This window comes from Heterocephalus glaber, unplaced genomic scaffold (assembly GCF_053883595.1).
Source record: "Heterocephalus glaber isolate CG9 unplaced genomic scaffold, H.glaber_assembly_v1.0 deba00001472, whole genome shotgun sequence".
Taxonomy (NCBI): Eukaryota; Metazoa; Chordata; class Mammalia; order Rodentia; family Bathyergidae; genus Heterocephalus; species Heterocephalus glaber.
In genome coordinates this window covers 3,500,621-3,527,432 of record NW_028258315.1, presented here as the reverse complement: position 1 = coordinate 3,527,432, position 26,812 = coordinate 3,500,621, and the positions used below count along the sequence as shown (strand labels likewise).

The window sequence follows — 26,812 nt, the reverse complement described above, 5'->3', positions numbered from 1 at the left end:
GGTCAGCAGACATCTTGACTCATGGTCATGACCACCTTGTGTGGATAGTCAGCCCCTTAACAGATTGTCCTATAGATAGTGGGCCCGGGACACTTGTTTCTAGGGCAAACAGATGGCTGAGTAATGAGCTTAGGAATCTTGAGTTACAGATCATGTCTTTAGTCCCAGATTAAGCACATTTAATCATTAATTTGAAAGAACAAAGGAGACTGCTCCATTTTGGACAAAATGGAGTCATTCTGGTCTCACATTCACAAAATGGAGTCACTTTTGGTCTCACAACATACTGCCATATCGATGCCACTTCTTCGTGTAACTCAAGCACACTTAAGAAATTTAGTCAGAAGAAATGAACACCAGCAAGAGAATCCTCTCACAGCTTCGTTTTTCAGTGCATTTCTAGTGTGCAAGTGAATGCCCATATTGAATTAGATTAATAGAGATTTGTGTTATCTGAATATAAATATGTTAAATTAATATCAAATTAAAAGATATTAACACTTGGCGGAGTACCTAGAACAAGATAAGTACTCAAGAAATGTGCATTGGAGAGCTGTCAAGTCTGTACTCCCCTCTCTATATCCTCGGTGTATGCATGCAGTAGCTGTTTAATGAGTGAATAAGTGGAGAATGAATAGGTTCATGGCCAGCAAATGTCAACAGCAGTAGTCGTGGGAAAGTGAAAGGAAGACAGGGAGAAATACTGCTGAGTAATTATGAATGTTAGGATTGATGTCGATGTGGACCTGAGCTTAAACACATCCGGTGGAAGGTGGAAAGTGGAAGAAATTTGATAGCTGTGGAATACACACTTACCTAGTTTTATTGGGTGTTTTATTTCTAGTCATCCAGGAAAATGTCATCTTCGTGCCTTAAAAGTGTCTTAAATAAAACCTGAAACATTTTGGCAAGTAATATATAATATCAGTGACATGAAGAAATGTTTCATTTTCCTTTTTTCTTTCCACATTGATTAAAAGAATGGACTATTATATTCAGGCCCTTTTTTAAGGAGTGGATCAAATAATTTCTCATGTTTGACTTAAAATGGTCTTGGGCTTGGAAAAATATTTTTCTTTTGTGATGCTGGGAATTGGACCCAGAGCCTGCAGTATGCTAAGCAAGTGCTCCACAACTGAGCTACACCCCTACCCCTGCAAGTATTACCTGTTTGAACTGTGTTGGGGTCAGAGATTTTTGACTCCCTTGACATTTCTAAAGGTGGTTCTGGAGAAGGTATGGGTGACAGATTAGTTGTCCTGATATTCTTTCTCAGAGATGTTGGATATGACCTCCATGAATCACAGGTCACAATATGGAATGGAAATCTCTATTCCTGGACCTTAGGAATGCAACAGATGACACACTGTATTTTATTATTAAAGGAGCAAATTTTTACTATGAGGCCCGATGCATGATGCTAGAAAGAGGTCAGACTGCTTGACAGCAGCTCTTTTTTTTTTTTTTTAATCTTTCAGATGACATCCCAGCTCCCGCTGCCCCGTTTGATCATCGTATTGTGACAGCCAAACAAGTAGCGGTCAACAGCTTATATACCGTGAGCAAAACAGAAATCCTAGGAGGGTGAGTACTGCTCCATTTGAACAATCTTTCAGTGAAAGCAGAGGGCCTCCAGAGTGACAGAGCCTGGGGACCTCACACATGTTTGCTGGTCTCACTGAGAAATAGAAACATCATGAGCAAACATTTTGAGAGATTTTGACCATTCTTGAAAATTGTCACTGATGCCAGACAGGTTAATGTGGTGACTAAACTGTTTGTTACCTGGGTTCTTCCCATGTTGTCATGTCTGAAAGTAAGAAAACCCAATGTGAGTCATCAGGAGGTTCAGAAGCTGTCCAGAGCCATGGCTTAAACCCTGGCAGACGAAACACAGAAATGAGTCAGTGCTGTGTCTTTCTTGAGGCATGTGTTAAATCTTTGCATCATTGTTGTTGGTTTCCTACTTCTGTTGTTACTATACAGATTACTATGATCTATTTAACTGATCCATTTCTGCATTGAAGAACTTATTTGATGGTCATCTAAGTGCACACTTCTCCCCCTAAAGAAGGAAGATTGTGGCTTATTAGGGAACCAATTTATGCTGGGGGACAGTCTTTCTCTTCTAAATCATTCACAGTCCCTCTATGATATCTTGTAACTCAAAGCCTGGTTTACGACCATCAGCATGTCTGTGTAAATAGGAAATTTACATGCATATATACAAATTTTACTTACTAACACATGGAAAATACACACACCTATGACAGCACAGATTTCTGCAATTGGTTAAGGGTGTAGCTAGTCGAGTTTTATAAAGTCCCCTCTTCCTCTTCCCAGTCCATCTTCCTTCTGCTGTCTGTCACATGGAACCACTGAATTTTTTTCTTCCTCAGCTGCTGATTTCAGAGAACTCCCCATGGGACTGTGGGGATGGGCAGAGGGAGAAATGTGAATTCAAAACATGAACTGGTGCCGTGGAAGTCTGAAGTCTTGGGTCTTCAGGGACTTCAGTGGCAAGCCAGCAACTATTTCTCTGAAGGAGAGTAGTTATTTGCAGTAGAAACTTTGAAATAATTCCCAGAGTTTGTGCTTTTGTCTGGCCAAGGTTTGTTCATGGGTCCTTTAAAGTCCCTTTCTGCCTCTTTGGGGACCACTGGATCTGCTCGGTGTATACTGGAGTGCGGACCTGGGGCCAGTCACGACTTCTTCTGGGCTCCCCTCAACACTGGCAGCCAAAACTGGCTCAGCAGCGAGTTAGAAGAGCACCACTGAAGGTGCGTTGTTGCCTTCAGGGTGTGAAGGGGTCACCAAGCACTGTGGCTCCCCTTCACGGTAGGGGACTCGAGACATAACAGCCTCACTTTTACTTTTGGCAGAGATTCTGCAACACGCCAAGGACCCCTGGATTCTCAAGATGTTTCCTGGGTTCATCTCCCACCGTGTGGTCCCTAGGGTTTTTGTATCCCTGTGATAGTTTGGATTTGCAGTGTCTCCCAAAGGATCTCGTTAAAGGCTCTGTCTCATACCCTGCAGTGCTGTTGGAAGTGGTGGAACCTTTCAGAGGTGGGGCCTTGTAGGAGGAAGTGAGGTCACTGGGAGCATGTCCTTGAAGGGGAGAATGGAACCTTCCCCTTCCCCCATGTCCTTCTCTTTGCTTCCTGATACCATGAGGTGAGAAACCTCCTCTACCGTGTGCTATGTATGATGTTCTGCCTCACTTCAGCCCAAAGCAACAAGACCAGGTGACCATGGACTGAAACTTCTAAAATCATGAACCAAGATAAATCTTTCTTCCTTAAAGTTCTTTATCTTAGGTGTCTTGTTATAACAATACGAAGCTGACTATCACAATCCTTGATCACCATGTCCTGTGAGCATGAGGTTATACTAATCTGGTGGCCAAGTATGAATCCTATGAGTTGACCTCAATATCCAAGGTCCTTGCACAATAAGTCACGTGAGAGACCCAGAGAAGCGGAGGTAGCTATGGAGTCCGAACATGATGGGGCACCTGTGCTTGGCCAGGCAACTCTGAGGCCATTGCTCATGATGAGAAAAAACACTTTCTTAATAAGCGGTCACACAGGAGGTCCCTTGGGCTGCATTCATGCTCCCCAGTAGAGATTCCATTTGTTGTTGTTTTTGTCTTTTCTGGTTCTGGGCATCGAACTCATGTCCTTCCGCTTACAAGGCAGATGTCGGAACAACTGAGCTAAATCCTTGGCCCTAGAGATTCCATTTGGAATGATGGCTGGAATTGAAGCCACCACGTGACTATGTCTCCAGTAATCTGACATCATTTTCCGAGAGCCTCCTGCTTCTGCACTGGGTGCGTAGCTGCACTGGGAAAGTGGCAGCCACCACACACCCTATCTGTCAGGTGTCGCTGTCACCCTGAAGGTGCTAAGGATGCGGCCTTTTTACATCCACTGTGCTGCTTGGGGTGCTCTCCTTTTACTCCCTACCAAGGCATGGAGCAGGATATGTGTTCTATCTTACTTTACTAATTAAGGAATAAGATCAAACGAATCAAATTTAAAAATTGTTTATGAGTATGCATTTGTGAATATAAGGTAAGAAGCTATCTGAATCCATCTCTTAGTATAATAAACTACCCAAGGATGGGTACTTTACTGAGGAAAGAGGTTTGTTTAGTTCATAGTTCTGGAGATTCAAGATCATGGTGCCAGCATCAGCTCAGCTCTGGTGAGGAGTCCTCTGGCTTCATCACATCATGGTGGGAATAAGTGTAGGAGGCAGGCGTCACGTGGCAAGACAGGAAGCTTGGGAAAAATGTGGAGGGGTCAGAATTGCTCTTCTGTAACAGCCCTCTCATGAAAACTAACCAGAACTCCACAAGATCGACATCAGTTCCTTCCCAGGACAGTGCCCCTAATGACCTGATTACTTCCTGGTAGGTCCCACAACTGAAAAGTGCCACACCACCCCTACTTTGCTATGCTGAAGACCACATTTCTAACCTATAAATCTTTGGGGAACACACAGCCATATCCATACGGAAGCTATGTCTTCCAAAGTGCCTACAGGTTGACAGCCAAGCTAAACTGTGAAAAACTCCATCAGCAACTGTGCAATGTGTACCCTGATTATATGTGTCTATGTGCAATATTGGTACTACCTTTTATTTATATGCAGTTTCTAAAAAGATTTTGATGTAACTGACCCATTGGCTGTATTATCCAGTTGCTTTCAAAGCCCAGCTTTTTGCATTCAAATGTATTCTGAAAGATTCTGTGTTGTCTATAATAGTGGCTCTCAATTTTAGTGTTTAAATGACCCACCCAAGGAACAGGTGGAAAATGCAGATTCCAGGGCCTCACCCTGGACTCCTGCCTCATAGATCTGTGCCCTGAGCCGGAGACCCACATTCTTAACCCCCTCAGGTCACACAGGCCACATCTCGACCAGTGCTGTGCTAGAAGTTTATGGGTACAGCAGGTGCACCCATAGGTTTGCTTGTTCCAATTCAGAAAGAGAAACACTGGGGTGACTGTCCACAGCCCACGCGGCAGGGACTGCCCTGGGTCCCTGCTGACGATGGTGCATCATGCTGTGCTGTCCTCCTCTTTGGTAGGGGGCGTTTTGGCCAGGTTCACAAGTGTGAAGAGAAAGCAACAGGCCTGAGGCTGGCTGCCAAAATCATTAAGACCAGAAGCACAAAGGACAAGGTAAAGATGCGGGGACTCCGGGTCTCTTGGTCCTGTCCAGTTTCCCCCATGACACTAACATGCCATGCCCTTCTCAGGAGGAGGTGAAGAACGAGATCAGTGTTATGAACCAGCTGGACCATGTGAACCTCATTCAGCTCTACGACGCCTTCGAGTCCAAGGACCATGTCATCCTGGTTATGGAGTAGTACGTGTCCCCTCCCTATCTGCGGGACCATGCGGGGTGCCCCTCTGGTTCTGATGTGTGTGAATCCCATGGAAGTGCATTTCACGAAGAAAATTCCCTCCAAATATGCATCTCCTGATGTGCTTCACAGTTGAGCTATTGGAGGATGGAATGTCTTAGGTGTACCTTTGCATCTAAGCAGTGCCGTTAAGAACCACACTTACCTTTCATCCTGGGTCACAGAGAGGAAAGTGGCTCTTGAGCTACCTCTCATTTTCAGCACAAGGAAGTCCTCCTTTATCCTCAGGGAATAGGCTCCAAGACCCCCAGGGGATGCCTGAAAATGAGATAGTACCAAGCCCCATTTATATGCTGTGCTTTTTTTCTATACATACCTACCTATGCTAAGGCTTAATTTATTACTTATTAACTCCTAACAAAATAAAGGAATTATAGCAACATACTATAATGAAATTACATGAATGTTTTCTCCATCTATTAGAGATATAGACATCTATATATATCTATATACTGAACACTGTTGCCTGTGGGTAATGCAAACTCTGCATAAGAGCAGGTGATGTATTCACTAACACAAAGTTCATGTCACACCTTTGGTGACTGGGACTAACAAGGTACAATTTAGAATCACCTTTGTAAAAACTTAATGACTGGTTAGAAAATGTCTAGTTCTGGGCTGAGGATGTAGCTCATTAGCAGAGAGTTTTCCTAGCATGTGTGAGGTCCTGAGTTTGATCCTCAGCACCACGAAAAGGAAAATGAGTTCTGACAAGCACTGAATTGGTATTGTGATTCAGTTCATTTGTTTCCATTTTGGTTTTGCTTATCATTGTGCCATAAAGCATCTTGGCTAATAAAGCGTCAGCACTTTGTCACTCCAATTAGTCCAAGGAGTTAAAGGGTTGAGACCAGGACTTGCTCGGTGCTGGGGTTTGGAGAGCCCTCCCGTGTCCTTAGAATCCTCTTAACTCTGACGTGTGTTAAGGGGTGGTACACGCAGACTCATCCCAGAGCTGTAGCTGCTGATAAAAAAGACTATGAGATTTTGCTTTGTGAAAGAAGGTATGTGTGTGACCCCCAACGCAAGAGTCATGTATATGCCCCAGTTAGGACAGAAGGCAGAGAAGGCACTGCGCACGCACGGGTCTTTGGGAAGAGTCAGAGAAACTTGAGCACCAGCTGGCTACAAGGAAACCCGTGAGCGCTTCACCCCTCTTCCCTCTGCAGTGTGGAAGGTGGGGAGCTGTTCGACCGCATCATTGATGAGAACTGCAGCTTGATGGAGCTCGACACCATCCTGTTCATCAAGCAGCTATGCGAGGGTGTAAGACACATGCATCAGATGTACATCCTCCACCTGGACCTAAAGGTAGGTCCTGTTTTCTACCACCACGAGTAAAACTGCCCCAAGCCCTCCCCGTGTTGGTCAGTGAGCCCTCTGGATAATATATGCCAGCTGAGGCAGTTTGAACTGTCACTGGTTGTGTTTTTGGGAATTAACAACAATCTGGACTTTTTGGGAAACTGTATTCTATGCTGCCCAGGCTGGCCCTGAACTCCTAGGTTCAGGTGATACTCCTGCCTCAGCCTCCCAAGTGGCTGGGAGTACATGCATATTCCCCCATGTCGGCAAAATCTAGATTCTTATTTTATTTTGTTTGTTTTTTGATACAGGGACTCCCTATGTTGCCCAGGCTGGCCTCACACTCGTGACAATCCTCCTGCCTCAGCTGGGATCACAGGCGTGAGCCACCATGCCTGGCTCAAAATCTGGATTTTTGTCTATTTCTCAGCTTTTCTCACCATCTGTAGGGGCTACTTTTTGCATGTCCACCTTCAGAGGCTATTGCTCAGATTCTTGTAAATTGCCCATGGTGAAGACACTGACACAGGAAGTGGTTTCCATAAAAGTTTAGGGTTGAAACCACCATCACCACCACAATATCCCTGTCACAGCCTTCCCATCAGGATATACCGGGCAGGGTTTTAGCTAACTCAGAATTCCCTAGTTATAGTCAAACCTTCTAGAGTTCCAAGAATGCCCAGAAGTCTTTCCCAAAGCTCTGGACTTTGGGATTTACTTTTTTAGGGGCTTGGCTGGACAAAGCCGACTTTTTTGAGGACAAACTACGGAGAACAGAATGCAGGCCAGGCAGAGGGTGTGGCTCAGATGCCAAGGAGCAGTGAGGATGGGGCGGGTACCAAGCTGGAGACGGAGGAAAGTGCATGAGAGAAGCCAGGCCCCCATGATGAAGTCCCGAGAAGAATCAGGCTGTGCATAGTTCTCGTTAAAACTGGCAGAAGATGGAGCCCCCAGAACCCTGCTCAACTCTAGTGTTGGAGCTGAGCATCATAAAGTGCATCTTCTTGTGTGGCTCCATCATTGTCTCATTTCCCTGTTTGGACAGCATGACAGTGAGATAAAGTATGTATTCCATATAACATACCATCTATTGCAAGTCACCAGGGATTGTGCAGCTGAATAAATCTAGCCTCCTTAAATAAGTTTCCATGAGCCTCTCTTCCTATGAGTTCGCTTCCCTCACTGTCATGATTTATGTGCCTTGCCTTTCCCATTTGCTGTTTTACAGGAAGAGGGGAGGGGAAGTGGAATATAAAATGACAACGTCAGAGGTTAAAAATCGTTAGCAAACTCCTTGGCCCTGAGCTGAGTGTGACAGTGCCTGTTTTCCCTGACCACTTTTGTTGATCGTGAATGTTCTAAAGGGATTTGATTGGCAACTGGAGCCAGGAGCTGACCTATCATGAGACACGTTACTCCATCTGTGGCTTCCTAACACTGATGGGCGACTTGCAATGTGTGATTTTGTTGATGGCTTGTATGCAAAGATAATAATAAAAGTGACAGCTGGACTGGTCATTAAGGGTTAGCTTTTTAGAAAGCTCCTTGGAAGAAAAAGGACTAAAAACATTCAGAGTGTCTGTCACTAGGTAGGGGTGGCTTAAAAATGGACTCTTTTATATTTTTTATGTTCTACAAATCTGATTCAGTGAAAATTCTCTGATTTCCTAATCCTAAACATTAACTTTTGGAAGTGCCTTCAGAGCTGTTTCTTTACATTCCTGCAAACTGATTTTTGGGTGCCACAGTATTCTTTGAAAATGAGCAGCTTTATACATGATTGATTAGTTATTTAAGCATGAAACCAACTGCCTTACATAGCACCCACTTAAGTATAAAATGGCTTTCACTCACAGACATCTGTTTTAGATATATTTTAGGAAAGGATTTCCAAAGATATTGCAACTAAATGGACTACTGGATATTGACGAGGAGACACTACATTATTTTATAAATATGTCCTGAGTTTCTAATCTCATTTGAACCTCTGCTCCACTCAGACAGGAGGTAGGAGGGAGCCACGCTCCTGGCTGAAAGATGGGGAAATGTGATCCTGGGCATTCAGCAACTTCACTCAGGCCTCCAGCTCTCAGGGAAGAGTTGAAACTACAATTTGCGAGTTCTTATCTCTTCGTTGAAAACTTTCTCTTCTATGGATGACCTTGACTTTAAGCCCTTTATTTTTCCAAGACCTTGATACTTCAAGCCCTCCAAAGTAGGTACATTTGTGAGGCATTTTTGGGACCCTGAGTTTAGTGCTACTATCTGCTTTTCTCCCCCTTTGCTATAAGATTGTCAGATTAGTGGGGCGAAGTCTTACCAGGGTCTAACTCCAAGGGAACACTTAGTCAGGGGCTGCAGGCATCGAGACCAAATTCACCAAAACTTTAGAGTTTCTGAAGATGAAGGATAAATAGGAGAGAAAAGCCTGCTTTTAACATGCGACTTTCCCATAAACCAAGCTCAAAGGGAAAATGCAAAGGTCGGGAACATTTACATTATGTTGCACATTCAATGTGGTTGTTTAACTGAATCAGGCCATTTCTCTTGAAACTCATAAATCTTTGGGAAAAGTATTCCTCCAAGACAGGGAGATTCATACTTAATAATTTAAGGGGGGCGATGTCAAGCCTGAGCTGGCCTCTGCCATGAAACGAAGTCCTGAAACAGCCTCATTCTCTGTCCTCCCTCAAGGAGGCCTCTGCCTGAACTCACGCATTATGGTAAACTGCAAACCCAGGGAGAGGGACAGGCTGGGTAATGCAAGGTTGGCAGGGTACCCACAGCCTCATCCACCACATAATTAGAGGAGAAAATACCCACACAGAAAAGCCAGCCCCTAGTGAAAGGCCTGATATGTTTTTCCTGAGCATTATTGTATTTTTAGTTGTGGTTCAAGAACAATTTGAGTGAAGGATGGTTGTTTTCATTGCTAATGTGTCTCTTTCTCCTGCAGCCTGAGAATATCCTGTGTGTGAATCGGGATGCTAAACAAATAAAAATCATTGATTTTGGACTGGCCAGAAGGTATGTGTGTTTGGACATAGGTGTAGGAACAAAGTTAGGGGACATGACCAGGGCTCATTCTTGGCAAAGATAAATCTAACACAACCTTTTTTTCCCATTCCCTTGTTTAGAATTAATTTAACAACAATCCTGTTCAGTCTTATCTTGCTGAATCGGAGATTTGAGTGCTTAGATGTTTCCACAATGCATGTAATAAAAATGTGAGAAATTAAACACCTACTACAGTGAGGCTTCTTAAGTCAGAAGCCATTAATTTAGCATTTGAAGAGTTTGTCTTTGTTTTTTACGTTTGTTCCATCTGAGAAGAGAATGGCTACTGTGAGACTGCAAGGCGCTGGCACATGTAAGCTTCACAAGGGTACGAAGAGTTTACATGGACAGAGTCACAGTTCAGCGTAGTTGCCTGCCTCAGAGACAGGTTGAAAATTATCGCAGCATTCTGTTTATTCATGCACATGGGCTTGTTCAGGCCACCTATGTGGCAGGGACTATGTTGGCTTTCTTTTGTCATATTCTGTAATTCAGATGTTCTGATTATTCAGAGTGGGTTTTTCCATAACAGTTGCAGGTTCCTAAGGTTTTATAGAGTGAACTTTGACTCTTGAAACTTATGGGGCTTCTCTGCAGGTTTCCAGCACTGACACAAATATGTGTGCTCCTTTAAAGTCTATTTATTTTAAGCTTACTGCATAGCTGAAGGTGTTTGTCTCATAGGCCATATCTTCGCAGCATTCATGGTTTTTGATTTTCGATTGGCACTTCCCATCCTTCTACTTTGTCTCCTTAATTGCAGATACAAGCCCAGGGAGAAGCTGAAGGTGAACTTTGGAACCCCTGAATTTCTTGCCCCTGAAGTTGTGAACTACGATTTTGTTTCCTTCCCTACAGACATGTGGAGTGTGGGGGTCATTGCCTACATGCTGTAAGCAGCTTCAGTCTCTGTCACACGTGTGTCTTCCATCTGTGCCCATTCTTTGGGGTTTGGCTATTTTGAATAAACACCCCAATTTAGATCTGTTAAAAAATACCATACCATACTTAGTTGCTTTCTAGGTTCTGTTGAACCCGTGGATAAAAGGAGTAAATTCTTTCCCCCATGTCATCTTAAAAAGTGAATGTATGCCCTCTTCACAGACCACTTTGATTCCTAGAACATCATCTAAACCCCTAAAAATAATTTTTAAAAACCCCACCTGTGTACTGATCTCCTAAATGACTCATGCTAGCCTCACTCCTCAGAGGTGATGTTCTTGGCATTTGCCTCCTGAGTACGTGACAACATTTTGCCAGCTGAAAAGTGCTTGAGCAAGGAAAGTGTGCTATTTTTTGAGTTTCATATTCCAGTGTAGCTGCAGCCTTCAGTGCCACAGTTGTCTAATTAGGACTTGGGATGGGGGAGGAAAGCATTTTTCTGGTTGCAATAATAGGTTATACACTTATGCTTCTTTGTTGGGTTATTTTCCTCCTCTCCTTTTAAATGACAGAACCCAAAAGCAACCTGTCTGTAAAGGATTTGAGACTTATTTTAAAAGTACTCACTGTGGATCTTGTGTCTTGTAGACTTAGTGGTTTGTCCCCTTTCCTGGGTGACAATGATGCAGAGACGCTGAGCAACATTCTGGCATGCAGGTGGGACTTAGAGGATGAAGAATTCCAGGACATCTCAGATGAAGCCAGGGAGTTCATCTCCAAGCTCCTGATTAAGGAGAAGAGGTAACTTAGGTTCATCCCATGCTCTGGCAGAAGCAGGGATAAACAGGAAGCATACAAACCACCAGGCCCATTAGAATCCATCCTCCTTGTGTCATCTATGACGGCTGTGCAAGTTGGAAGCAAGATTGAGGCTTGGTCTGCCTCCAGTCTACTGAGATCTGGGGCCATATGTATTATACATGCTTTTATGTGTTATTTCACTTCTGCATAATCCTGTGATATGTGGAAATAATCCCCACTCTTTCACAGATGAGCAGCCGAGCCTGAGAGCAGTGATGTCACGTGGCTTATGGAGAGCAGATTCTGAGGCAAGGACTCTGGACACACTGCCTGTCCCTGCCCACTTCTGCATTAATATCTAAGAAGCACACTGGGCAGCTGGCTTAGTCTTGAAGCCAATATTTGCATGAAGCTAAGGCCAAAGCCAAATATCATTATCAAAGAATAAATTTCCAGGGTACAAAAATAAACCTAAATGTTATTTAGAGTCCAGTTATGAGTACAGTGTTCTTGTTACCCTCTAGTTGTCAGACGTTAAAACTTTAATTTTAGAGCAGTAGCAGGTATATTTTCAGCACTGTCAGCTATTGGAATGCTCTGGGGATCTAGTCCTGAAAATTCATGGCACTGATCAGGATTGCATTTCCATCTGAGGCTGGTGGAAGTGAAGTTTTTAAAAAATTAATAACTGCTGCCTGTTTAGGGCTTTGTACGGTGATGATATCAACACAATCACTGAAAGTACAGCGTACCTCCTCTTTGAGTCTTACACTTAAAGGTTTGGTATCTGATGAAGCAATCGTATTGAAGCAGTTCTATAAACTGAAGCTTTGTGACTGCTGAAAGCTACTTGATATTGACCAGAAGCAGATTTCAGATTGTTACACTCAGTTTTTGTTTTGACTTGTTATCTTAATGTGATAGATACAGCACAGCAAGCAAGTTTACATGGCTTAGAAGTAGAATATAATATAGTCTTTATTATTCTTCCCCATATTACTTTCCCAAATTGTATAAATCATTCTTAGCTCCAAAAGGATGTAGTTTCTTCATAAAGAAGTCTAATGCATTCTCTCTTAAGTATATTAACTCCAATTCTCTATTGTAAACTCTTCAAAACTTAATTCAAATGTTAGTAATACACATTCAAAAGATTTAATGCACAAACTGCTTTTGTAATCATCAAGCATCATTGTAACATTTTTTTCTTAGGATAATACATATGATTTCTTTTTTTTTGGGTACCGGGGATCGAACTCAGGTCCTTGCGCTTGCGCAGCAGGTGGCAAAACCACTGAGCTAAATCCCCGGCCCTGGATAATACATATGAATTTATTCTTGTACTGTCAGGAGTTCAATTCAGGAAGGAGGCTCAATGTTGTGTCATAAGAAAGGCTCCATATACAGTATTTGGAAGTAGATGTTCAATTATTAACAAGAATTTTTATCATTTGTCTTGCTTGTCTTACCAGTGTTGTTGCCCTGATTTGATCTGATGGCCACTCATGCTGTCATCCATAGCATACAATTCCAAAGGGGATAGATCTTACTGTGAATTTGGCATTTGGCCATCTGGTCTACCTAAGGTGCTGGCCAGACCAGAGATGAACTGCAGCTTCAGGCCTCATTGGGTGTGTTTCAACTAATAATCCTCTGAATTTCCCTTTAGTTGGAGAATAAGTGCCAATGAAGCTCTCAAGCACCCCTGGTTGTCAGACCACAAGCTCCATGCCAGACTCAAGGCACAGGTGACCAAGACCTCTTTGTTTTCCTCCTCTTCTCCTGTCTGCCTGTCTTTCGATGATCAGAAGCTACGTCATCTTAATCTTCTATGAGATTTCTTCTGATGCTTTTTCTTACAGCTTGCAAATCTTGGGCTAATGTCAAATTGCTTAAAATATTTTATTGAGCAGTTTGTATTTTTCTAAATAGAATATAATTTTCAGCATAAATGCTTATTATGAAATCTTTGTATCCATTATTACTCAGAACACTATGCACACACACACACATACACACATATGTGGCCTGTTATGTATGTATGTATGTATAAAAACTTACAGTTTGGGGAAGACATGCTCATGTACATTCAGGAGAAATGTTTCATAAAACAATTCAGAATTCTAAATTCCCTGCTTACCTCGTTTATTTTGCTCTGGGCACCAAATCTTTTTTTTTCCTTTTTTGTGCTAGGGATTGAACTCAGGGGCTCATGGCATGCCTGGCAAGTGCTTTACCACTGAGCTACATATTTAGTCCTTTTAAAAATTTTGCTTTTGAGATGAGATCTTGCTAAGTTTCCCAAGTTGGCCTTGAACTTGTGATTTCTTCTTTTTATTTCCCAAGCAGCTGGTATTACAGACCTGTACCACCAATCTTAACTCTAATACTCAATTTGGTCCAGATGTCCATATAAGTATATGTGAAGAAGACTTTTACAAAGATGAGAGACTGAAGTCTTTGTTGATAACAGTGATGCCTATATTCTGTACTAACTTCAGACAGTGAGATCTCTTTCTATTCTTATTGCCAAATTGTTTACATCACAACTCCCTCATGCGACTCTTTGGTGCAGATTTCTTTCCTGAGTTTCAGACTCATATATCTACCCATGCACTAGATATTTCCACTTGGGTCTTCTTGGCCCTAACCCAAAACCATTCCTCTCCCTCAACTCACCTCCTCTTTTACTGTCTTCTCAGTGAAAGATGCCATTGAGTGGCATCAAGCCAACCCTTTATTTCTTCTCCCCCTACCCCCTCATCCCATATTTAATTTATGTCCAGTTCTGTACCTTATTACCTCTGGAATCTGCCCAGTTCTCTCTGTCCCTGTGATTGTCTTGACCTGGGACCTCTGCCCCTGAATTATGATGGTAGCTTCCTAACTGGCTTCTCTGCCTCTCTCAGGTTGTTTTCATCCAAATAATTGTGGATTCGAGAAATAATACAGATATAGATACATGCCATTTAAGTAACTGTTCTCAACGTTTCAGATGGTTAGCTGGGCAGGATGCACATAAATGCAACAAGCCATTCATGCCTTCGGGCTCACGGGGCACAGGTCTGACATTCACATCAGTAGGGTGGCTGCCGCTGGGGCCTCACATAGTGTGTGCTGAACACATTTCATTTCCTTCACTTTTTCTCCTCAACCTCCCTACTCCCTAGGTTTGGAACGGAACTTTTTTCCTGACCAACAAACCTTGGAATGTCTGTGCTTCAGGTGCTCAGTTTTTCCACATCTAGTTTTTATTGAAATTAACTCTATTTCTAAATTCAGCATAGCACTGAGTTTTATTTGTGTCTGAATATACCTTTCCTTGATAATTGGTATGGATGCCAAGTAAAAATAGACTTATTACCTAGCCAGTACCTCGTCCAGACTGCATAAACTGCTTATTAGGGTAACCAACTTATTTTGAGCCCATTTTCCACCAACATATTTTTATCCAAGCTTATTCGTGTCCAAATACACTTTGACGTGTCAGGACAATATAGAAACCACAGCAGAAAATTAATGACATTACACACCCTAAAGAGAGCTTAAAATATTTTTTAAATATGTAAGAACAAAAATCACCTTTTGGTTACTCCATACAGCTCCTGGTACCTGAGATAAATAAATATTTCAAGAATGCTGGCAATTAAGAAAACCCAAATTCTCTTGTATAAGTCTAGTTAGTTATCATTATGTGACGCTGTGACAATCAAGCCCAAACTGTTCTACAAAAATTAACTCATGTATCCCTTGTGCCTAACCTGTGTAGCAGATGTTGTCATTGTGCCCATTATGTAGATGAGAACGTGGAAGATGGTAAATTCTGGAGTTTGGGGCACACCTTTGCCACCTGGTGGTGTATTACTGTCCTGGTGAAGGGAGCTTGAGTCATTTTTCCAGAACCTTTCTGGTACTGTACGTATTTGGTACTATTGAAAGCCCATATTCAAACAATATATTTTATTTTTCACTGAAAAACAGGTTGAGTATCACTTATCCAAAATGTTTGGGACCAGAAGTGTTTCAGATTTTGGATTTTTTCTGATTTTCAAATGTTTGGATATACATAATGAGAAATCTTAAGGATAGGCCACAAATCTAAGCATGAAATTCATTTGTATTTCATATCCACCTTATACACATGGCCTGAAGGTAATTTTAAGTGATATTTTTTTTGTGAATGTGCAGTTTGATTCTTACTTGTCACTTGAGGTCAGGCATGGAGCTTTCCACTCTGGTGTCATGTTGGCACTCCAAAAGTTTCTGATTTGGGAGTATTTCAAATTTAAGTTTTGGGTTAGGGATGCTCAGCCTGTATGGAGACTAAATTTTTCCAGAAGATTTATTTTTGGAATAATCTTTGTTCTTATATGTTATCTAAAATAAGAATTTACCTTTATGCCGAATATTAATTCTGGTCCACAAATGCTTACCAGTGGATTTGAATTCTATTTTAAAAATATTTTACGCACTTCTCTTTATCTCTTTTCATTGGCTCATGTGTTCTTAACCACTTGAGCATGCCAGTTTTGCTCCAGTACTTTCCCCACTTAGAACTGTGGTCCTGAATTTCCCTGCCTTCTCTCTTAGGCTCAATGTGACATGGGGTCCTTAGCCCTTTTTGTGTCCCCAGTAATGTCCCCACCAAAAGCAGCTTTACCCCAGATCCCACCAAGTAAGGCCAGTGTTAAAGGCCGACTTCTTTTACCATGGCTTTTCTCGATCCCCAAACTGAAGGTCCTTTTTCGTCTTCTTTCCTTTTTGACTCTCTCGGTTGCCCTTACATCACCCTGTCTACTACTAGACTGGAATGCTTTTGGAAGGAGCCATCCTGGGTCTGACTCATCCTTGCAGTCATTGCAGCCTGACAATCACAAATATTGGCTCCTGTGCTCGATCACAGTGGGTTTTGATAGGACGCACATGTACAAACTAAGTGCGACTAGGGCCTGAGACTGTTGGCCCGGGGGCGAAGGGGAGGGCAGCGGAAGTGATGCTGGTGCTGGTGCTGGGGAAAGGAAAGCCAGATGAGCTGCAGCTGGGTGGGGAGGGTGGAAGTGTTTCTGCCCTGGGTCAGCAGCGTTTTAGACTTCAAGAATATCTCTTGAAGAGCATTTTGACTAAGTAGCAAATCATTGACTCTTCTTGTGTTCGTAAGTTCGGAACTGATGAAACTGTTCTAATCCTTGCCCACATATCTCCTGGTTTCCCTAGAAGAACTGTAGCTCTGATGCTCATAATCTTGTGACCAAATAGCCCATGGAAGGCGCCCCTTTGAAAGGTTGGTATCAGATCTTTTTTTTTCCCCGAGAAGAAAGAAAATTCCATGTATTTGGGGGATAATTAGGATTGTAATCTGGGAAATCACAGATTCAAACAGTCTTGAAAATGTGCTCCCCTGACTGCAGGTAGTTTCCTGAACAGGCATGTGTACCGCTCGTCAGCAAGAGAAATGAGAAATGAGATGACTTCAGGTGGTTTTGCACAGACATTGCGGGAAGCAGGGCAGCATTTCCCCTGGGGTGGGGCCCAAATTCAGGTTGCTGTGTTGCACCCTGGCTCTGCCTAGTGGAGGAAGAGCTGTTGCCTATAATGCGGGGTGGGGTAGTCTCACTGCAAAGCTCCTTGAGTGGCCCTAGAAAATCATCTAAATCAGCTTGAGGCCAGGGCCTGGAAAGTGGGAGGAACACCCAGTAATTAGCATAGTAGGTTCCAGTCTCTGACCAGAAACTGTCTCCGGTAGTCCTTACAATTGTATGTGGGTGGGGAAACCAAGTCTCAGGACTCAGAAACTAAATAACTCACTTAGAGCCACGCAGGGAGGGAATGGCAGAGTGTGGGCCTCTCTGCTGTCTGGGAAGCTAAAACCAGATTTCCTTTTTCCCCTTCGAGCTGCCTCGGCCCAGCTGCCTGACTCCCAGGAACACCACTGCATACAAACTTAGATGTAAGCTGCGTGCCTCTCTCATGGAGTGTGTTGGAATTGCTAAGGGATAGTTTTACATGTGAATGCTTTCATTCATATCAGTAATCGAGCTCCAGCTATACCGTAAAGGTTAAGATTATAGAAGTAGCAGTACACTAATGAAGGACTTTTAGAAATCCAACATTTATGTCCTCATAAGGGGGCTGTAAGACCCCCAGCTCCCTAAACTTGGGCAGTAAGTTCATAGCCATTTTTGGCTAAATTTTAATAACTGCATAGCATTTATGATGTATAAATCTATGTTCTTGCTCCCCACCGGTCTTAATTCCTCACCACCACCCCCTTTTTGCAGTTCTGGGTACTGAACTCAGAGTGTTCTGCACTATGCAAGTACTCTACTACTGAGCTACTCCCTCAGCCCTCACTGGTCTTAATCCCTTATTCTGATCGACATTTTTCTAGGCTGGAGGTCTCTGTCAGACTGCAGATGGTCTTGTGAGAACAGTCAATGGGGAGGCTGGTGCTTTATATTTACAAGGACTGTTCTTGCTCATTAACAATAACAAGGGTGATAAAGTTATGGAATATGGAGGGGGTTATTTTGTTCCAAAGACCCTGATGTCCCCGGGGCATGGGTTACTGCACTCAGTGGATTCCTTTACGGTGAACCCTGAGTTCCCAGGGCCCAAAGCAGCCAGGATCCTGTCTGTTCTTCCTCTCTCCCTCCTCTAACCCTTTCCCCCAGAAGCAGTTTTGTCCCCAGCCACCACAAACCCTGAAGGTTTGCCACAAACCACCTTCCCACCAGAAGTGCTGGAGTCGCTTTTGAGGTCTGGTGGGAAGCATTCGCTGGGTGACAGGGGGTGCATTCCAAGGCGGGGCTCTCGCCAGGGTCCGGCAGGGAAAGAATGGGGAGGAAATGGTGGATGGAAGAGGTAGCATCCTTCTCCACCAAGGCTGGCACTCTGGACTCAAGGAGAAGGGAGAGAGCAGCAACCCCGGTCATGATGGTTATTCAGAGCGCAAGTCAGAAGCGCTGGAGTGGCCCTGGCACAGTCAGATGCAGCCTCTGCAGGACCTGCAGGGTGGGACTGCTCTGGACTCAGGGTGGCCTCTGGGAGTCACATGGGTCTCCTGCCTTCCTCTTCCAGGTTCCCCTGTGGTTGGGTCACAGAAGTTCCTCTGGGTCTCTCTGCCCGCCAAGGAGGAATCACTACAGATCCATATGATCCAGCCGGTCCCTAGTTCACCTACTTTCTCTTTTATTTTTCGGTGGTGCTGGGGATGGAACCCAGGGCCTCACGTATGCTGGGCTCCCCTGAGCTACACTCCAAAACTCTACTTTTTAACTTTTAATTAAAATTTAAATGTAAGATATTAATTCTGGGAGCAAATTTATTTGAAACGTTAAAAAAAATTATTCTTCACGATGCTATTCCTTGCCAGTGTGAGATGAGGTTTTTTGGCGAGATGCATTATAAGTGAAACCAAATTTGAGATAATATTGATTTTAAGAATCTGGTGGTTGACAATTATTCCTGTGGAAAAAGACAGTGCTCCAGGGCCTATGAATAAGGCATAATCCACAGTGTCAATTAAGGGATATAAATCTCCTTCAGTTTGCTAGAGGTTTCTCAATGCATCAGGGAAACACTACAAAAATCAACCTGGTGGCACTTGGTTCATTGCTCCCTCCTTTGCAACTTTTGCCAGCCTATAAGGCCTACATTTAGGGTATACCATGAGTCCCATTGGAAGGATTCAGGCCAGGAAGCAGAGTGGTTCCAGGTTAGCAGTGTTCATGGAGCAAATGGAAATACAGTCTGCCCTGGTATCCGCAAGTTCCTATCTTCAGATCCAACCAACTGTAGATTGGAAATATTTAGCTAAAAAATGGCATCTGTGCTAAATACGTACAGCCTTCATTCTTGTCATTCCCTTACTAAACAGAATGATGACTGTTTGCATAGATAGTGTTTACGCCGTATTAGGTGTTACATGAAATCTAGAGGTGATTTAAAGTATGTAGGAGGATCGGCATAGCTTCTTTGCCAACACTGTGGCATTTTATATAAGGGATGCGAGCACCTGCGGATCCTGGCATCTGTGGGGTCCCGGCACCGGCCCCCGGGATCCCAAGAGAAGGCTATATTCACTGCGATCCCCGTATTCTCACTTTGATGCTAGGATCCAGCTGACCATGGGCTGTGGTGACAGCTCAGAAGTCAGCTCCAGATGAAACAAAGAGGCCTTGTCCCTCACTAGCGAGTGGTGCTAAAATGTCTCCCATAAACTAAAAAGAGAAAGAAAAAACCCAAGGCTGGAAAGCAGCTGAATCTGTCAAGAAACACCCCCTGCCCGGCCCATACATACATATGTTATAGAAAAGTCATCTGTGGTTTTCCTCAGGGACACAACCAGCTAATTACAATTTTAGAAGTCCTGCTGAATTAACAAGATTCATAGTTTGTTTGCTTTGCAGGAAAGCTGCTGTGGTTGCTGCTGCTTTGAGAAGACTTTTGGAAATATCAGCAGTTCAGATGACTTGACCCCTGGGATGACTGGCAGCTGGCCGTAGCGGGGGAGCCCTTGAACTTGAGCTGGGAGGGCCGGTGCCATCCCTGGGGTGCAGGCAGACCTCACTCCCACGTACTGCATGGTGGGGAGATGTTTCCCTGCCTCCTTATTTTTTTTAATTTTTGTTTTTTTAAATTTTTGGATGTTAGTCACTGGGGCAGGGGTACATTATGTCTGCTATTTCTCGAATTACTAGCACAATCAGAGTTGAGATTTAAGAACCTGGAGGATGCATTCAGAGGCAGAAAGTGGCTCCCAGTTATTAAACTGTGTCTCTTAAAGGGGTGATTGTATCTCTAGGAAAATCCTCAGTTTGGCACGCACGCCCTTGAACCCTTCTTGATTTGGGCTGAAATCAGGTGAACTCAATGGGTAAATAATCTGCTTGCTGGAATGCATGCCTTCTTTGAATGCCAAGGCAACAGGCATCAGAGGTTGTCTCTTCCGTTTACTCTGAAGCCTTCCCCAAGCCCATCAGTTTCTTCCAAGTAGCTGGTTCTGCTTTCAGATTAGTCACGCGCTTTCATGACGAGCTTCCTGCTCCCATCTGACGGGCCGTCCGTAGACTCAGAGACCAATAACTGCACCTATGCAGCCCCTGTGACTTGGAGGCTTGTGCAGAAATAGCAGTCAGACCCCAAAGGCAAAGGCCCCTGCCTCAGCTCTCGTGCCCTTTGAGCACAACAGCGATTTCCAGTTGGGAGCTTCTTATTCCTGAATGCTCAAGCCATTTCCTGACAGGTATTTAATAAGGGGCAGGAGTGCTTCTGTGGGTGGCATCTGGGGCATAGAAAGGCACCGAGCTGTATAGAGCAAAACGTGTGTCATTTCCTCATGAAGAAGGAATGATGCAGAGCCTCCCAGGAGTCCTGCACACTGCACACCACGCTCCCCACTCAGCCCCGGGACGTTCCTCAGTTTCCATTTCCAAATACTGCTGTGTTAGCAGGATGTGGCCAATGGCTGTGGTCCCAGCAGTCTGGGAAGCTGAGACAAGAGGATCACATGTTTGGGCCCAGACTGAGCGATTTAGCAACTTAGCAAGACCCTGTCTTAAGATAGCATTTTTTTAAAAGGGCTGGAAATACAGCTCAGAGCAAAAAAGAAATAGCTACTGTTGTGTGAGATATGCTCTCACAAGTCCCTGATTTTCAGGCCTGTATATTGATCTAGGCTGCTTTGTCATGACAGCAATGAAGGGTATAAGAGAGCATGGTGGCTCTGTCACGAAGGCAGACTCACTCTTCTCCCTTCTCTCCCACCCCACCTAGGGAGTCCTTAAAGTGTGCCCGTGGGCAACTGATGCCCAGGTCCCTATTATCATGCGCAAGGGCCCTGTGCCGCTTTCAGCCATGCTAGCTCTAGACCTTGCTCCTCTGCAGCCTCGGCTCTCATAATATGATGCATTTCCTTCTTCCCTTGGCCAACGCATTTATCCACGTTTGGTTTCTTCTATTCCTGTTATGCAATTAAGCTTCAAATGTTTAATTTTATTTTTAAAAAAAAGAAAAGGGAAAGAAACACACATACACACAAAGCAGCCCAGTGACTGAAGGGTTCTATTACTGGGCTATGTTTAGCTGATGCTGTTCATCGAGTCTGGAAAAATCCAAGGCAGTGCTCACATTAATGTTCCTAGACCACAGAGAGCTGGCATTCAGTCCAATGGGCAGCCTGCATCCAGCCTCCATTCTGATTCACAGAGGCAGAGAAATTTCTCCAGGCCCTGCCAAACACGGAAGGGACAGCTCAGGTGCAATATGGCATGATTTCTTTGCTGAGTGATACACTTGATGACGCTGTCGTTATCGGATGTGACTTTCTTATTTCTTGAGGCTTAGAAAGGAGACTACTTTAGAAAGAAGGGATCTCATTTGAATTTGTAGTTAAACCTCCACATTTGGATGGGCAGGTATCCTCATGCCAGCGGGTGCCTTTTATAGGAGAGCTGAGGACACTTCTCGTTGCAGAGTTGATGACAGTCTAGAGTTACATGGGAGGGGGATTATCAGCCTAGTGTTCCTCCTGTCCCTGCTCCACGCCCATGGGGCTTCTCCAGCAGGAGCCTGTAGCTTGGCAGATTGCTGCTCTGCTGGGAAAAGGGGTTTGCAAAGCTGGGTAATCAAAGCAGATGCAAGCATGGGCTCAGAGAAGCGAGTCTGGCTAGACTGGGGCTATTGTGATCAATTTTTCCAGAACGTCATCAGGATCTGAGAGCCTGGATTTCACTTCCACCCTCTTAATGGACAATGGGGCTTCACTTCGTCTCACTAGGAAGTTCCCGTTTTTCTACCAAATGGAGGAAATTAAGTGCTAATGTGGCACTTCCCTCTGTCTGGAGAGAAATAACCCTACCCATCTTTAAGAAGAATGCATACCCACATCCATAGTTGAGGAGATACCGTACTTACTAGAATATGCTGATGTTAAAAATCAGAGAGAAGAAGGGCCCTGCTCCCATTTGTTACATAAAAAACCAAGGAAGGGATTGTCGTCTGAGTCTGATCTAAGTTGGGACAAAGATTTCCAGGTCAAAAACTGGGTGTCACAAATACCTGTGGGTACCAGGGCTTTACTTTCTCTCCTTAAAAGTAAATAGGTGTGGCTGTTACCATGACAGCCCGATGTTGATGTATGTTTCAAAAAATGTATGGTTGTTTCTACTTTCATCTAAATTATGAAAATCAGCGTAGCATTTTTTTCTCATTTTAAAATCAAAATAGGGATAGCAGAGTAGGAAATGAGAATCCTATTCTTTATTTCATTACTTTTTTGGCTTTATTTTGTTCTATCCCTGTGGCTGCCTCTGCCCCTGCCCCAGCCATTGGGTGAGGAGTGCCAATGTGCACATCTATGCTCATGTAGTTTGGGCTCTCCTGGAAAATTCATTTGTAGAAGTGTGAGCCAGAGGAGGAGCAGGCCCGGCAGGAGGCAGTGGTCGTGCTTGGTTCGGCTCCTTGTACCCCAAGCCACTCCACCATCCACGTGGGTGGTGATGGCCCAGGCTCCTTCTCAGTATCTCCAATGCTTCCTACTTTGCATTTGCTCTTAAAAATTTTTTTTAACTTCTCTTTTTCGTGAGTGAAAAGTAAAGTCTGTCTTCTCCATCATGACAACTTCTCTTAAGACCTTTAGTTTATTTTGGGTGCCTGGGATTGAACCGAAAACCTCACAAATGCTAAGTTTATGCTGTACCACAAAGCCACACCCTCAGCCCCTACCCCAAGGGTTTCTTTTCCCACCCTCCTTCCCTTCCTTCCTTTCTTTTTTTCAATGCTGGAACCTAGGGCTTCTCACATGTCAGGCAAGCACTCTCTTACAGAACTACACCCCTTCCATCCTCAGCCCTTTTTATTTTATTTTGAGGTAAGGTCTTGCTGAATTGCCCATGCTGGCCTCCAATGTGTGATCCTCCTGCCTCAGCCTCCAGAGTAGCTAGGATTACCTTCACATGCCACCAATGCCCAGCTTACTAAGGCTCTTTGAGATCAGAATTTTATTTATAAAAGGCAGCCTCTTACCATCCTAAAGGAAAACTGGTGCTGGACATATTCAGTATTGACCTCCTGCATTTAGATTGCTTCCTTGCAGAGCTTGAAGTCTACAGTTTCTCAAATTAGAAGCCAGCATGTGTCCTTGCTCTGGTTAAGCAAGGTATGTTTTGGGTCAGTGGTCTTTATCTAGGCAGTTTCACCTTCCATGAAGTCTAGTAGCTCAGTTACTAATACCAATTGAAAAGAGCAGAAAACACCACATCCTGGGAGTGCAGGAGCTGCACACGGACATATGTGGCTGTCGGCCCAGCCTGTAGACCCCAGTACGTCTTTCTGACAGGCTTATCCATGCAGATAAGCACTTAAAGTGGATTCACAAGTGGTGAGTGCATGTATCATGTGTATTTTTATTTCTGAAGGTAGGTGTGTTCTGCTGTATCTCTTTGCCTCATAAAAATGTACTATGAGAGTCATGTGTATGTATTATGTTAAAAAACAAACATGGTCCTTATTTACCCTTTGTTAATGAGCTAAATTATTCAATAAAGTAGACTTGGAAAACGCAATACAGACCCTCTCCTTTATGACAGGGCCTTGCGACATGCGATCCTTGCCATGATGTGAAGAAGCTTAAGGGCCTCGAATTAGGGGGGCCCTGGAGCCAAGGGGAGGAATGGCAGCCAGGGAAAAGCAAATGCGCCACTTGCAGGTGATTACAGTGGATCAACTCAGGATTCGGGTTTTTTTCCATCAATACAGAAATACTGACTGAGGTATATATAAAATGCCCCTTGCCAGTGCGGTGCACAGTGAATTGTGAGGGCAGTTGGCAGCAGTTCAAGCCCTTTAATGGAGCTCAGCAACATTCCTCAGGCACAGCAAAGGTCTGGCTCAGAAAAGCCAGCAGGGCAGGGGGTGGCCCCGCATCCAGGGTGCAGCCTTGCTTTCTTGGGGTCAGCACTTGGTCGGGAGATGCAGCTGTTCTGCTTCCAGGTCTGTGACCACCAGGCCAACGGCCCCCTCCTGGCCCGGCAGTAATGTCCCCGTCTGACCTGGCCCACTGGAGTTTCCTTGCCTCTATTGCAGATGGGACTGCCGATCTCAGCATGAGAACATAAAGCAGCCCTATCCTCCTCTCTCGAACCTGGCCTCTCCCCACTCAAACCTCCCAGCCAGGCACTCTGACCTCTTCCCCAAATGCAGGAAATCTCGTTGAGCCCTGCATTGGCACAACATGGGCCCCAACAGACGGCTCCGTCCTTCCGCAGACAGAGATTCTCAGTTCAAGAGTTCCAGGACCTCCTTCCGGGGAGGAGAAGGCGTCCTTCCCTTCTTCCTGGGTGAAGTGGGACAGGAAATCTTCCTCCCCATATCACAAGGGGAGGGCACTGACTCTAGGAAGACAAGCGGCTGCTGCGATTCCTCCACCAGCAACTTCCCCCTCCTCTGATGTGGGTGGGGCCCCCTGAGAGCTAATACTCAGTGTTCCCCTGCATCGCTGTACAGTCTCATGAAAGATACTACTCTACATTTAGCCAGCTCATGGCTCTAAGTGCAGGGTTCGGGGCTTCTGAGCTCTCAAAGCTCTCCCAGTTACTTCTAGACACCTCCAAAACGTTCTTACCCAAGTTTAGGAAGCCAGTGCATCAGGGACGGGGCCCTCCTCTCGCCGGACACCACCTGAGCCCTCCTCCCTGCTGCTGCTCTGTTCCACTCAACAGACACAGCCACCCCGGCCCAGCACCCTGCCAGAGGCCGTCCCTCAGGAAGCATAGTGATGCCTTTCCTGGAGTCCCCATCACACAAATGTGACCTGTGCTCTCACGCAGGAGGGAACAGCCCTCACCCAGTGTCAGCCGCATTCCTTGTCCACAGACAAACCTAGGCGGACAGGGCCATCGCAGCAGTGGGTCTATGCTTGGGTGCCAGTTGAAGCTTCCAGGGGTTAGGGACAAAGAAGCAATCTCCCCAGCGCAGTCAGCTGCCTGCAAGGTGGTGTTCAGTACAGTGAAGGTAAGACGCGGGCTGGAATCTGCCCTGTCTGCAGGTGCTGACCAGCAGCTATGAGCAGACGGACAGCGCTCATCTGGTGACGCCCGGCTCCTGGCTCTTTTAGGCTCTAAATCTTTACTGTATGGAAGGTTCACTCAAGACTAATGTGACCGTGTCTGTCTGCAGCAAGCCATTAGGTTCTGACTGCAGGATCCAGCTAACTGTCTAGCTGGGCCAGGGGACGGGATCCTCTGTACATGTCTGGCCACAGGGTCAGTGGAATTCTAAGGACTGAGAGCCACTTCCAAGACTACAGACTCTTGCACTGACTATGTAAAAATTATATTATTCTGCAAGCTTTCTGTGGTGGTGCAGCCTGTCATACCAGCAATTGAGGAGGCTGAAGCAGGAGGATTGCTTGAACCAAGGAGTTTGGAGCCAGCTGGGTAATGTAATGAGCCTTATCTCTTACAAGAGAATTATATTATATTCTTATTTTTATACTCTTATTCTTTATTTAAGGATGCAAGTATTAGTACAACATATCTAGGCAATCCACACACCTTAAACACACCTTATTTCACTTATTTTGAGGGAGTGGTACCAGGCACTGTACTCAGAACCTTCACAACCCAGTTACACCCACCACCCGTTTTAAAATTTAAAAAATTTTGAGCATGGTTTTGCTAAGTCACTAAGCGGCTCAGGCTGGGAAACTAAAAAAATCATTTGTTAGTGTCTATTATTTGAATTTAAAACTCCTCTGATGTCGAACAGACAGAGGGGAAGAAAAGAAGGATGTAAAACCCAGCCTTAATCTAAGTGTCCAAGTGCTGCCTCCCAACCCCAGGAGTGTGTGTTCCGGATTAGATCCACGTTCTTCCAATGTTAACTCACTTCGGTGCCAGTGTTTTCTATGAAGTCACAGACAAATATCACACCACTTGGCTACTGGATCGTACACAGTTCTTCCTTGGAAATAATTAAAAAGAAAAAAACCATTTCAACCTCTGCCGTTGGCCCCTCAGGGAGCTGTCTGAAGAAAGCACAAGTCCCCAAGAGCAGACCACAGATCCTCTGGCCGGCTGCTCCCCAGAGTCCCTGCCTGCTCCCTCCACTCGCCTCTGCCTTGCGTCAATCCCGGCACCGTGGAACCAGTGTGTCCTCTCCGCCCTCTCATGGAGAATGCACCAGAGTAAATGCGGGCAAGCAAACCAGAACCTTGCTGCTCCAGAGGAGTTGGGGGCCGAGCTCCCCTTCCAGAGGGGGGCCGTTCACAGGTCCTGCTCCTCCTAAACCTACACCTGCTCCTTGCTGAGAGTTGAGAAAATGCCACCC

General features: G+C 44.7%; 1 protein-coding gene across 19 annotated transcripts in view; it reads left to right on the top strand.

Moving 5' to 3' along the window:
* Positions 1-24,048, top strand: part of Mylk4 (myosin light chain kinase family member 4) — a 95,392-nt gene extending 71,344 nt beyond the window's left edge. For 14 of the 19 annotated variants that reach the window (XM_087181723.1, XM_087181715.1, XM_087181725.1 and 11 more), the window contains 9 exons: positions 1,479-1,584; positions 5,102-5,195; positions 5,273-5,382; positions 6,610-6,751; positions 9,702-9,772; positions 10,566-10,694; positions 11,333-11,485; positions 13,155-13,233; positions 19,894-24,048. In XM_087181723.1, the coding sequence (XP_087037849.1) occupies positions 1,479-1,584; positions 5,102-5,195; positions 5,273-5,382; positions 6,610-6,751; positions 9,702-9,772; positions 10,566-10,694; positions 11,333-11,485; positions 13,155-13,233; positions 19,894-19,989 (980 nt within the window). In that variant the 3' untranslated portion in view covers positions 19,990-24,048. Of the gene's footprint in view, positions 1-1,478; positions 1,585-5,101; positions 5,196-5,272; positions 5,383-6,609; positions 6,752-9,701; positions 9,773-10,565; positions 10,695-11,332; positions 11,486-13,154; positions 13,234-16,699; positions 16,767-19,893 lie in introns of all 19 variants that reach the window. The other 5 variants (XM_004847783.3, XM_087181718.1, XM_087181730.1 and 2 more) reach the window with 2 other exon arrangements.
* Positions 24,049-26,812: the final 2,764 nt, after the last annotated feature.